This window comes from Galeopterus variegatus, unplaced genomic scaffold (genome assembly GCF_000696425.1).
Source record: "Galeopterus variegatus unplaced genomic scaffold, G_variegatus-3.0.2 Scaffold4289, whole genome shotgun sequence".
Lineage (NCBI taxonomy): Eukaryota > Metazoa > Chordata > Mammalia > Dermoptera > Cynocephalidae > Galeopterus > Galeopterus variegatus.
The window spans coordinates 51920-62357 of NW_007730400.1; the positions used below are offsets into that span (position 1 = coordinate 51920).

At 45.9% G+C, this 10438-nt stretch overlaps 1 protein-coding gene across 1 annotated transcript in view; it reads left to right on the plus strand.

The window, feature by feature from the left end:
• MYOZ3 (myozenin 3) overlaps nucleotides 1-10438 on the plus strand; it is a 21430-nt gene that overhangs the window by 10164 nt on the left and 828 nt on the right. Inside the window, exons 3-7 of the mRNA XM_008587219.1 lie at nucleotides 4145-4249; nucleotides 5438-5592; nucleotides 6559-6612; nucleotides 6722-6857; nucleotides 7328-7490. Coding sequence (XP_008585441.1) covers nucleotides 4145-4249; nucleotides 5438-5592; nucleotides 6559-6612; nucleotides 6722-6857; nucleotides 7328-7490 — 613 coding nt within the window. The remainder of the gene's footprint in view (nucleotides 1-4144; nucleotides 4250-5437; nucleotides 5593-6558; nucleotides 6613-6721; nucleotides 6858-7327; nucleotides 7491-10438) is intronic.

Consider the following 10438-nt stretch of genomic DNA (forward strand, 5'->3'; position numbering starts at 1 on the left):
AAAAAAAAAAAAAAAAAAAAAAAAAAAAAAAAATTTCTAGTATTATGTTAAATAAGAGTGGAGAAAGTGAGCATTCTTCTCTTAATCCAAATCTTAGAGGAAAAGCCTCTATTTTATGTCCATTCAGTATGATATTAGCTGTGGATTTGTTGTATATGGGCTTTAAGGTATACTCCTTCTTTACCTAATTTGTTGGGTGTTTTTATCATGAAGGGTGTTGGATTTTATCAAATGCTTTTGCTGCATCTATTAAAATGATCATGTTTCTTTTTCTTTCATTCTGTTGATATGATGAATCATGTTTATAGATTTGCATATGTTGAACCATCCTTGTATCCCTGGAATGAATCCCACTTGATAGTGGTATATGATATTTTTAATGTGTTGCTGGATTCTGTTTACTAGTATTTTGTTGAGGATCTTCACATCTGTGTTCATTAGGGCTCTGTAGTTTTCTTTTTTGTTGTGCTTCTTTCCAGTTTTGGTATGAGGATAATGCTGTCCTCGTAGAAAGAGTTTGGAGGTATTTCTTCCTCTTCGATTTTTTGGAAGAATTTGAGAGGAGCTGATATTAGTTCTTTGGATGTTTGGTAAATTTGGCAGTGAAGCCATCTGTTCCTGGGGTTTTCTTTGTTGGAAGACTTCTTATCACTGCTTCAATATCATTACTCATTATTGGTCTGCTTAGGTTTTCTAGTTCTTCATGATTCAACCTTGGTAAGTTGTATGTGTCCAGCAATTTATCTATTCCTTCAAGATTTTCCAGTTTGTTCCCATATAGTTGTAGTCTATTATGATCTTTTCTTTGTATTTCTGTGGTATCAGTTTTAATGTTCCCTTTTTCATTTCTGATTTTATTTGTTTGCATCTTTTATCTTTTTTCTTTGTTAACCTAGCTAAAAATTTATTGGTTTTGTTTATCTTTTTGAAAAAACAATTCTTTGTTTCATCAATCTTTTTTATTTTATTTTTTAAGTCTCTAATTCATTTATTTCTGCTCTGATCTTTGTTAATTTCTCTTCTTCTACTGATTAGGGGTTTGGTTTGTTCTCGTTTTTCTAGTTTTTTGAGGTGTAAAGTCAGGTTGTTTTTGGAGTCTTTTTTCTTTTATGATGTAGGCATTTATTGCTACATCACTTCCCCCTTAGAACTGTTTTCACTGTATCCCATAAGTTCTGGTATGTTGTGTTTTCATTTTCATTTATCTCCAGAATTTTAAAATTTCTTTCTTGATTTCTTTTTTGACCCATTCATCATTTAGGAGCATATTGTTTAATTTCCATGTATTTGTACAGTTTCTAGTGTCCTTTTTCTTGTTGATTTCTACTTTTATTCCATTGTGGTTGGATAAAGTAGTTGATGTGATTTCAATTTTTAAAAAATTTGTTGAGGGCCGGCCCCGTGGCGCATTCGGGAGAGTGCAGCACTTGGGAGCGCAGCGGTGCTCCCGCCGCGGGTTCGGATATTATATAGGGATGGCCGGTGCGCTCACTGGCTGAGCACGGTGCGGGCGACACCAAGCCAAGGGTTGCAGTCCCCTTACCGGTCACAAAAAAGACAAAAAAAAAATTTTGTTGAGACTTGTTTTGTGTCCTAATATGGTCTATTCCAGAGAATGTTCCATGTGCTGCTGCAAGGAATGTGTATTCTGCAGCTGTTGGATGAAATGTTTTATAAATATTTGTTAAGTCAACCTATAACAGAGATTAATTCTGATATTTCCTGGTTAATTTTCTGTCTGCATGATCCGTCCTTTGCTGAAAGTGGGGTATTAAAGTCCCCAACTATTATTGTTTTGGAGTCAATGTCCCCCCATTGGATCCAACAGTAATTGCTTCATATAGCTGGGTGCTCTGGAGTTGGGTTCATATATATTCAGAATTGTTATATCCTCTGTTGAATTGATCCATTTATCTTTAGATAATGATCTCCCTTATCCTTTTTTTACGTTCCTTGGCTCGAAGTCTATTTTATCTGATATAAATATAGCTACTCCTGCTCTTTTTTGGTTTCCATTTGCATGAAACATCTTTTTCCATCCCTTCACTTTCAGCAGCTATGTGTCTTTACTAGTTAAGTCAGTTTCTTGTGGGCAGCATATTGTTCTTGTTTTATAATCCATTGAGCTGTTCTGTGCCTTTTAATTGGGGTATTTAATAAATAAATAAAAATAAATAAAAATAAAAATAATTGGGGTATTTAATCCATTGACATTTATGGTTATTATTTATATATAGGGACTCATTACTGTCATTTTGCTATTTTTTTCCTGGTTGTTTTGTGGATCCTTTTTTTCTTGTCTTCCTGTCTTTCTTTGTGGTTGAGTGATTTTTCTCCAGCTTTACATTTTGTTTTCTCATTATTTATTTTTAGTATGTCTCTTCTAAGTTTTTGTGTTATGGTTACCATGCTTACAAAAAACATGTTATAGTTACAACAAATTATTTTAGACTAATAACAACTTAACTTTGATATCTAAGAAAAAAGAAAAAAAAAAGCAAAGCCAACTCTGTTTGGTATCATTCCCCCCACCGTTTGGACAATTTGTTGTCTCAAAATATATCTTTTTTTTTTTTCCTTTTTGTCTTTTTTTGTGACCGGTAACAGGATCGCAACCCTTGGTGTCACGCCCGCACCGCGCTCAACCAGTGAGCGGACCGGTCTCTATATGGGATCTGAACCCTCGGCAGGAGCGCCACCGTGCTCCCAAGCGCTGCACTCAACCGAGTGCGCCACCGGGCCGGCCCCAAAATATATCTTTTAATATTGTGTTCTTATATGGTTGTATATGTTAGTGTCTTGTTAGGTTTGTCCTATTGTCTTCATACTAAGGATGTAAGTGGCTTATTCACCACCTTTACGAAATTGGAGTATTCTGAGGTTGTCTGTGAACTTACTTTACTAGTGAATTACATACCTTCAAATGTTTTCTTGCTGTTCCCTAGCGTCATCTTCTTTCAGACTGAAGAACTCCCTTTAGCATTTCTTGTAAGGCAGGTCTAGTGTTGATGAATTCCTTAGCCTTTGTCTGTCTGGGAAATACTTTATTTCTCATTCATTTATTCTTTTATTTCTCTTCATATTTGAAGGTTAGTTGTGCCAGATATAAAATTCTTGGCTGACAGTCTTTTCCTTTCAGCATTCTGAATATATCATCACATTTTCTACTGCTCCTAGGGTTTCTACTGAGAAATCCACTGAGAGATGTATTGGGGCTCCATTGAATGTTAGGTGTTTATTTTCTTTTGCTGTTTTCAGTATTCTCTCTTTGTCTTTAGATTTTGATAATTTGATTATGACATGCCCTGGGGTGTTCCTCCTTGGACTGAATTCGGCAACCTCTGAGCTTCCTATACCTGAAAGCTGTCATCTTTTTCTCCATGCTTGGGAAATTTTCAGCCATTATTTTTTTGAATATGCTTTCTACATCTCTTCCTTTTTCCTCTCCTTTGGGTATGCCAATTATATACAGGTTATTTTGCTTGGGAGAGTCCCATATTTGCTATATTTGTTTCATTTTTTCTTATTATTTTTTCTTTTTGCTCCTCTGATTGGATAATTTCATGTGTTTTATCTTTTAGCTCACTGATTCTTTCCTCTGTTCGATTAAATACGCTGTTTGAGCTTTCTATTGAGTTTTTCAATTCACATAGTATATTCTTTATTTCTAAAATTTCTATTTTTTAAATTGATTCTATTCTTTTGTTAGGTTTCTCATTCTGCTCCTGTATTATTTTCCAGATATTATTTAATCTTCTATCTATATTTTCTTGTGACTCCCCGAACATCCTCAAGAGGGTTATTCTGAATTCTCTGTCAGACACTTCATAGATCTGCTGTTCCTCTGCATCCACTGCTGGTGCTCGTTTGTTTCACTTGGTGGCACAAATATATATTTCTCGGTTCTTTCTTGATCTCTGTGTCTTTACATTGATGCCACAGCATTTGAGGAGACTTCTATTTGCTGCTGATTCTCTGGGGAAGGCTTTTTGTGAGGATCATTAATCACTTCTTGGTCTGGGCTGTGTGGAAATTCTGGCCTGGGACAGGGTCTTTCCTACAGATTGAATCCCCTGCAGTTCTATTGCCCTGACTGATTTCCACTGAGACCAGCTGCCCTCAGTGCGTCCAGTGTTTCCCCCAGGGCCAGCCTTTCCTCTGCACTCCAACTACTTCCTGGGGGAGCAGGCCGTGTACGTGTCCCTCATGATAACTCACTGGCCTCTGGGTGTCTCTCCTCTCCTGTCAGGTACGGCTGTCTGCACCTAACGGTGCCCAGGGGAATCCTGTCAGTGGGCTTTATGGCCTGTGGGCTGTGTGGTGTGCTCTGAAGCCCTCCTTTCCTCTGCAGACTCCAAGCAGGTTTGCACGAAGGGTGCCACATCGGCTTTTCCCAGCTTCTGTGTCAGCTAGTCCCCAGGCTGGCTCAGAACAATAAGGCTGTCCCTGCATCCTCTCACCATTGTCTCTCACACCTTCATGATCTCCACAGGTCTCTCCTCCTCCTCCCCCAGCCCCAGCGATTTCAGGTGGGCAGTTTTGCTTTTTAATAGTTGCAAATTGGTTACTTGTAGGAAGGCAGGATGCTGGGAATCATCTATTCCGCCATCTTGATGATATCACTCTTCCATGTATGCTGTTTTAAAAATAATAAAAGATTATTTTAAAATTAAAAGAACACAGGTCTAAAACTGAACTCTTGAGTTTTTCCCAAACCTTCCCTCCCCCAGCTTTCCCCATATCAATGAGTGGCTGCTTCTTCCTTCCAGTGGCTCAGGCCAGAAGCCTTTCAGTCACCCTTAACTCCCCCTTCTCCCTCAAACCCACACCCGTGGCTTACCTTTAAAAGATATCTAGAATCTGATCATTTCTCACCACTCAACAAGAGGGGCAAAGAGCTGCACAGGAAATTCATGGAATAAAAACAAATGTCTGAAGAACTTCTTTTTTTTTTTTTCCTTATTGTCTTTTTTCATGTCCGGCAACGGACCGCAACCCTCAGTGTCGCGCCTGTACCGGACCGGGACCGGCAACGGGATCGCAACCCTCGGTGCTGCGCCCACCCCTCGCTCAGCCAGTGAGCGGGAACCGGTCTGTATGTGGGATCCGAACCCTCGGTGGGGGCGCCACTGCGCTCCCAAGCGGCGCACTGTAGCAGTGCGCCACCGGGTCGGCCCTAAATGTCTGAAGAACTTCTGAAACAGTGCTCAATTTCACTGAGCATCAAACACATGCAAATTAAGCTCCAAAGTGTCACTGTTGCCTGTCAGGTGGCAGAAACTCCAAGGAATGATGACACCCAGTGTCAGCAAGTGTGGGGAGAAATGGGCATTCTCATACACAATGTGCGATGCTGTGAGGGGATGCCTTTAGAGGTGGAGGCCTGCAGAGCCTCCTGCGCTGGGTAGTAAGAGCCTGCCCTGGCCTCTCCTGGTAGTCCCTTCACTGGACCTGGGCAAGAAGCTGAGCGTGCCCCAGGACTTGATGATGGAGGAGCTGTCACTGCGCAACAACCGAGGATCCCTCCTCTTCCAGAAGAGGCAGCGCCGGGTGCAGAAGTTCACTTTTGAGTTTACTGCCAGCCAGCGGGGGGTGAGTAAGCTTTCACTGTGCTCATGAGAAAACTGAGGCCCAGAGAGAGCCAGTGGCTAGCCCAAAACCAAACAGTGAGCCAGGCTGAAGACCTGTGGCCCCTGGCGAGTCCCTCAAGCTTCAGCTGGGGAGACTGTGATGTTCCCATCAGATTGAGCCCTTGTCTTGCTGTTTGATCCTTAGAAAGTGTTATCTCTTTAGGCCTCTCTCCCCAGATGTAAAACATGAAGTAAATCGGGCAGGATGAGCTGTGGAGTGACGGGACTTGGGCTCCTACAAAAGATGCTAAAGACTAGTCATGTGCTCTGGGCTAAATTTGCAGCAGGCAGGATTTAGTTCAGACTTAAGCTTCCTCTAAGATGGAAAATGCAGAAAGCTTTTTTCCCCCCTCTTCCCACTGGAAGAAGGAAAAGGCCATGGAACCATCAGCTGGTAGAGAAAGAAGGCAAGAATGGTTTATCCCCAGACTTCAAAAAGGCAGGAGGCAGTTTCAGATACTTCTAATGAAGTCAGGAGTATCCCATACACACTCCACTCAATTCCGGGGCCAGGCAGGAGGCAACTGAGAGAGTGATGTGGTAGGAAGATAAAGATGGCAAAACACCTACTTTTGCTGTGTGCCTAAAGGCAGTGCTAGCTGCGTGCTTTACATGTTTCCTCTCATTTAATGCTCATAGAACCCTATGAGGTGATGCTATCATCATCATCATCTCCATTTTATAGAGAAGGAAGCAGGCTCAGGGGAGTTAAGTATTTTGCCCAGACTCAATATTACAATAGCAATTGACATACATTGAGTATTTCTCTCTCCCAGGCACTGGGTTACTGCTGTAAACGATTAACTCATTTTTCCAACATCCCCTGGAGGTGGGCGCTAGGCTTTTGCCCTCTCCCCCTTTTTTGGTGGAGGGAGAACCCTGGCCCCTTGCCTCGCTGAGTGTCCCTGCTGTTTATTTGCTCCTGCAGATCATGTCCGGAAGCGCCAAGGAGAAGGTGACTGGGACCGCGGAGCTGGGGACGGTGAGCTTGGAAGGAGACCCCACGCGAGGGGACTCGGGGAAGAGGCGGCGCGGAGCGGGCGGCTCGGTGTGGCGGTCTGCTGCCTCTGAGCGCCCGCCCCTGTGCCCAGGTTGCCAGTGGCCCGGAGGGACACAACTACCGCTCGCAGGACCACATCTTCCCGGCCTCGTCCGGGGGTCCTGAGGATGCCTATCCCGCAGCCGCCCGGGCGAAGTGCGGCCCCAGCCCCAGCGCCTTGGCGCCAGGTGAGTGGCCTCCCCGGGTCCCGGAACCGGGGTTGGGGGACCCGGAGCTTGGATGTGCTCGACCGTAGGGGCAAGAAGAGCTCCCAGAGGGCGTCTAGTCCATTCCCTCCCCCGACACACACACGCACACACTCATACACGCAAATAAACGCACACTGCACAGGCCGGAACATAAGCACAGAAAGGGGCAGGGACGCGCCCAAGGTCACACAGCGAGTCAGAGTCCGAGCCAAGACGAGAACCCGCGCCCCGCACTCGCGGTTCCCTTGCTCCAGTCCTCCTTGTTTCCTGGAATGGGGAAGGGTCCCCATTGCTGGAGCCACTTTGGCAACCCGTCCCCGCACTCCTTCCTAAGCCCGGTCTTCCCTCCTCCAACCACGTCCGCGGGGTGGAGGCGGCAGGGGGGACTGAGGGAGAGGAGCAGAGGCGCCCCCTGCCGCCCGCCCCCACGCGCGCCGCTCCACTCCCAGGCTACGCCGAGCCGCTGCAGGGCGTCCCGCCGGAGAAGTTCAACCACACCGCCATCCCGAAGGGCTACCGCTGCCCGTGGCAGGAGTTCGTCAGCTACCGGGACTACCAGAGCGTTGGCCGAAGTCACACCCCCAGTCCCGCCAACTATCGAAATTTCAACAAGTAAGCCAGGGCGGGCAGCTTGGGGAGAGACCAGGAGGGTGCAGGGAGCCACTCACGCCACAGTAGCAGCCTGCATTTCCAGAGCACTTCATATACATTTATTGAGCTCTTGCCCACAGCACCTAGTAGGTGCTCAGTAAATGTAGGAGGAATGAATGGTGCAAGTGCCCCCCATCTCGCTGGATCCTCCACAACAGGGGCAGGTGCTACAGGCTTCCTATTCTGCAGAGGAGGAGTTGGAGGCCCAGGAATAGGAACAAACTGTCCAAAGTCACAACACAAGGAAGGAGCAGCAGGGATGGGATTCAAGTCTGGGTTTGCCCAACTCCAGAGCCCAGTGTCTTGTTCTACGTCACTGCTGTGTGCCACCTCTTTGATGCGCATCAAGGTTTGCATATTTCCCTGAGAGACCCCCAGATCTCACCAGTCCTAGGCCAGCCCAGCCTTTCCTTAGTTTCCCTGATGGTCTGGAAGAGGCCTAGAAAGTGGCTTTGAGGCTGCCCCGAAGCAGGGAGTGACAGTAAAACATTAGATATCAGAGGTGAAGGCCACAGAGAAGTGGCTTGTACTGGTTTAGAGCATTGGGTTTCAACGTGGGCTTAAATGCAGATTCCAGGCCTGGCTGTATGGCCTTGGGCAAGTGACTTAACCTCTCTGAGCCTCCATTGCTCCACCTGTAAAATGAGGCTTTTACAGTACCTACTTCATAAGATTCCTATGAGGATGACATGAGAAGCTGTAGGCAAAGTTTCTGGCAAGTAATAAACTCTCAATAAACAGTAGCTACTACTACTTTTATTATTTACAGGCTGAAATGATGACTGGAAAAGCTAACGGGGAGAACTTGAAAGAGATAAATTTAATATTCTGCCTTGGGGCTGAAAACAAATCATAGGAGCCAAGACAGGAGCTTGGCTCTGGAGGAAGGCCTTGGGTTGGGGGATACATTTCAACTGTAGTTGGCTTCCTCAGTCTGATGCTATTTCTGAATGTGCTCCTTTGGCTTGGGCTGCAGTAAATGAGGAAAAGGAAGGTCCACAGAGAGGAGGCCATGGTCCAGCTCTTCTGGCACCTGCTCAGACCACACGTGGAGACCGTGTCTGTCTGACAAAGACAGCCAGGTGGGCGCCAGAGCCTGCTGAGGCCTGGAGACCAGGCCTTATGAGGAAGCGCTGAAGGAACTGGGGAGACCGACCCGAAGAAGAAGTGACGCAGGAGGGACGTAACTGCCTTCAAACAACTGAATAGCCAGGGAGGGCCCCAATGGGGAGAAGTGGGCCCCACAGGCAATGTATGAGCCGCACGCCATTAGTAGATATTCTAGAGCTCCCGCCAGGCAGGACTGTCCTGTCTCTCCTCCTGGGCCTCAGGCCCTGCCTGCCCAGTCATCTAAAACCCTCAGCAGACATTCAGTCCTGGCAGCCAGCTTGCAGGCTGGCCAGCTCAGATTGCTTCTCCCACCCATGTCACGCCTCAGGTGTGACGAGCTGAGGCACATTCCCATCAGCAGAAGGAGGGTCCTAGGCACCCCTGAGCCCAGTCCTCTTCTGGGACAGAAAGAGCAACTGAGGCATAGAGAGGTGCAACGGCAGTATTTGATGGCCAAGCTGGGCTCAGAATCCAGGGCTCTGGATTCCCAGTCAAGGGCCCAACTCTGAGGCCTGCTCGGCTTGGACATTGCCCAGTTGGTTCCTGCGGGGCTTGGCTGTTGCCACCAGAGCTGGGGTGGTCCAGCCAGAAATGCTCTCCTGGCTGGGACCCAGGCCCTGGCCTATGGTTTGCCTTTCCACCCCAGAGGCAAGCACTCCCCCTCTTCCCACTGGTCCCAGACTATGGGAAAAACACTGCATGAGCAATCCTTTTGATTTTCTTAAAGTTAACAAAATAGTTTAAAAGTCACATACATATATTCTTTTAAAAAAAATTAGGCAACTACCGATAAAGGTAGGGCCTCTTTGTTCACCATCCTCCAATCCCAGTTCCCTTCCCAAAGGTAGCACTGTTGTCAGGTTGGCCTGTATGTTTTCAGAATATTTTCTACAGGCAGCTGCATTCCTATAGGGCATATGGCATTGTTTTGTGGGTATGTGTGTGTGTTTCAATACTTTGCATTTCCTTCTGTAACTTGCTTTTTAAATTTAACATTATGCTTTTGAAATCTACCATACTAATACTCGTACATAAAGATCTAGTTCCCTCTTCTTATGCTGCTGTACAGTCTTCTGTCATGTGAATGTATTATATCTTTCTTGTCCATTCCTCTGCCAGTAGCCATATGGCTTGTTTCTGGTTTGTCACTGATGCAGTCCTCATGTCTGCTTCCTTGTACATTCGTTCATGTGTCTCCCTAAGCCAAATGCTTAGAGGTGGAGTTGCTGGGTGACAGTTTACACATTTTCAGGTTAAAAAGATCCTGCCAAATTTCCCTTCAAGGTAGCAGCACCAATTGACCCTTTAACCAGCATCATATGAGTGAAACTTTGTCCCTATGACCTCACTGACTTTGCCCATTATCAAATTACTCTATTTTGCCAGTCTTATGGGAGAGAAATGGCTGTAATTTGCATCTCCCTGCTTCTCATTGCTCTTTTTCTTTTTTTTCCCCCTTTTTGTCTTTTTTTCGTGACCGGTAATGGGATCGCAACCTTCAGTGTCACGCCCGTACCGCGCTCAACCAGTGAGCGGACCAGTCTCTATATGGGATCCAAACCCTCGGTGGGAGCGCGTTATCAAATTACTCTATTTTGCCAGTCTTATGGGAGAGAAATGGCTGTAATTTGCATCTCCCTGCTTCTCATTGCTCTTTCTTTTCTTTTTTTTCCCCCTTTTTGTCTTTTTTTCGTGACCGGTAATGGGATCGCAACCTTCAGTGTCACGCCCGTACCACGCTCAACCAGTGAGCGGACCAGTCTCTATATGGGATCCAAACCCTCGGTGGGAGCGCCGCC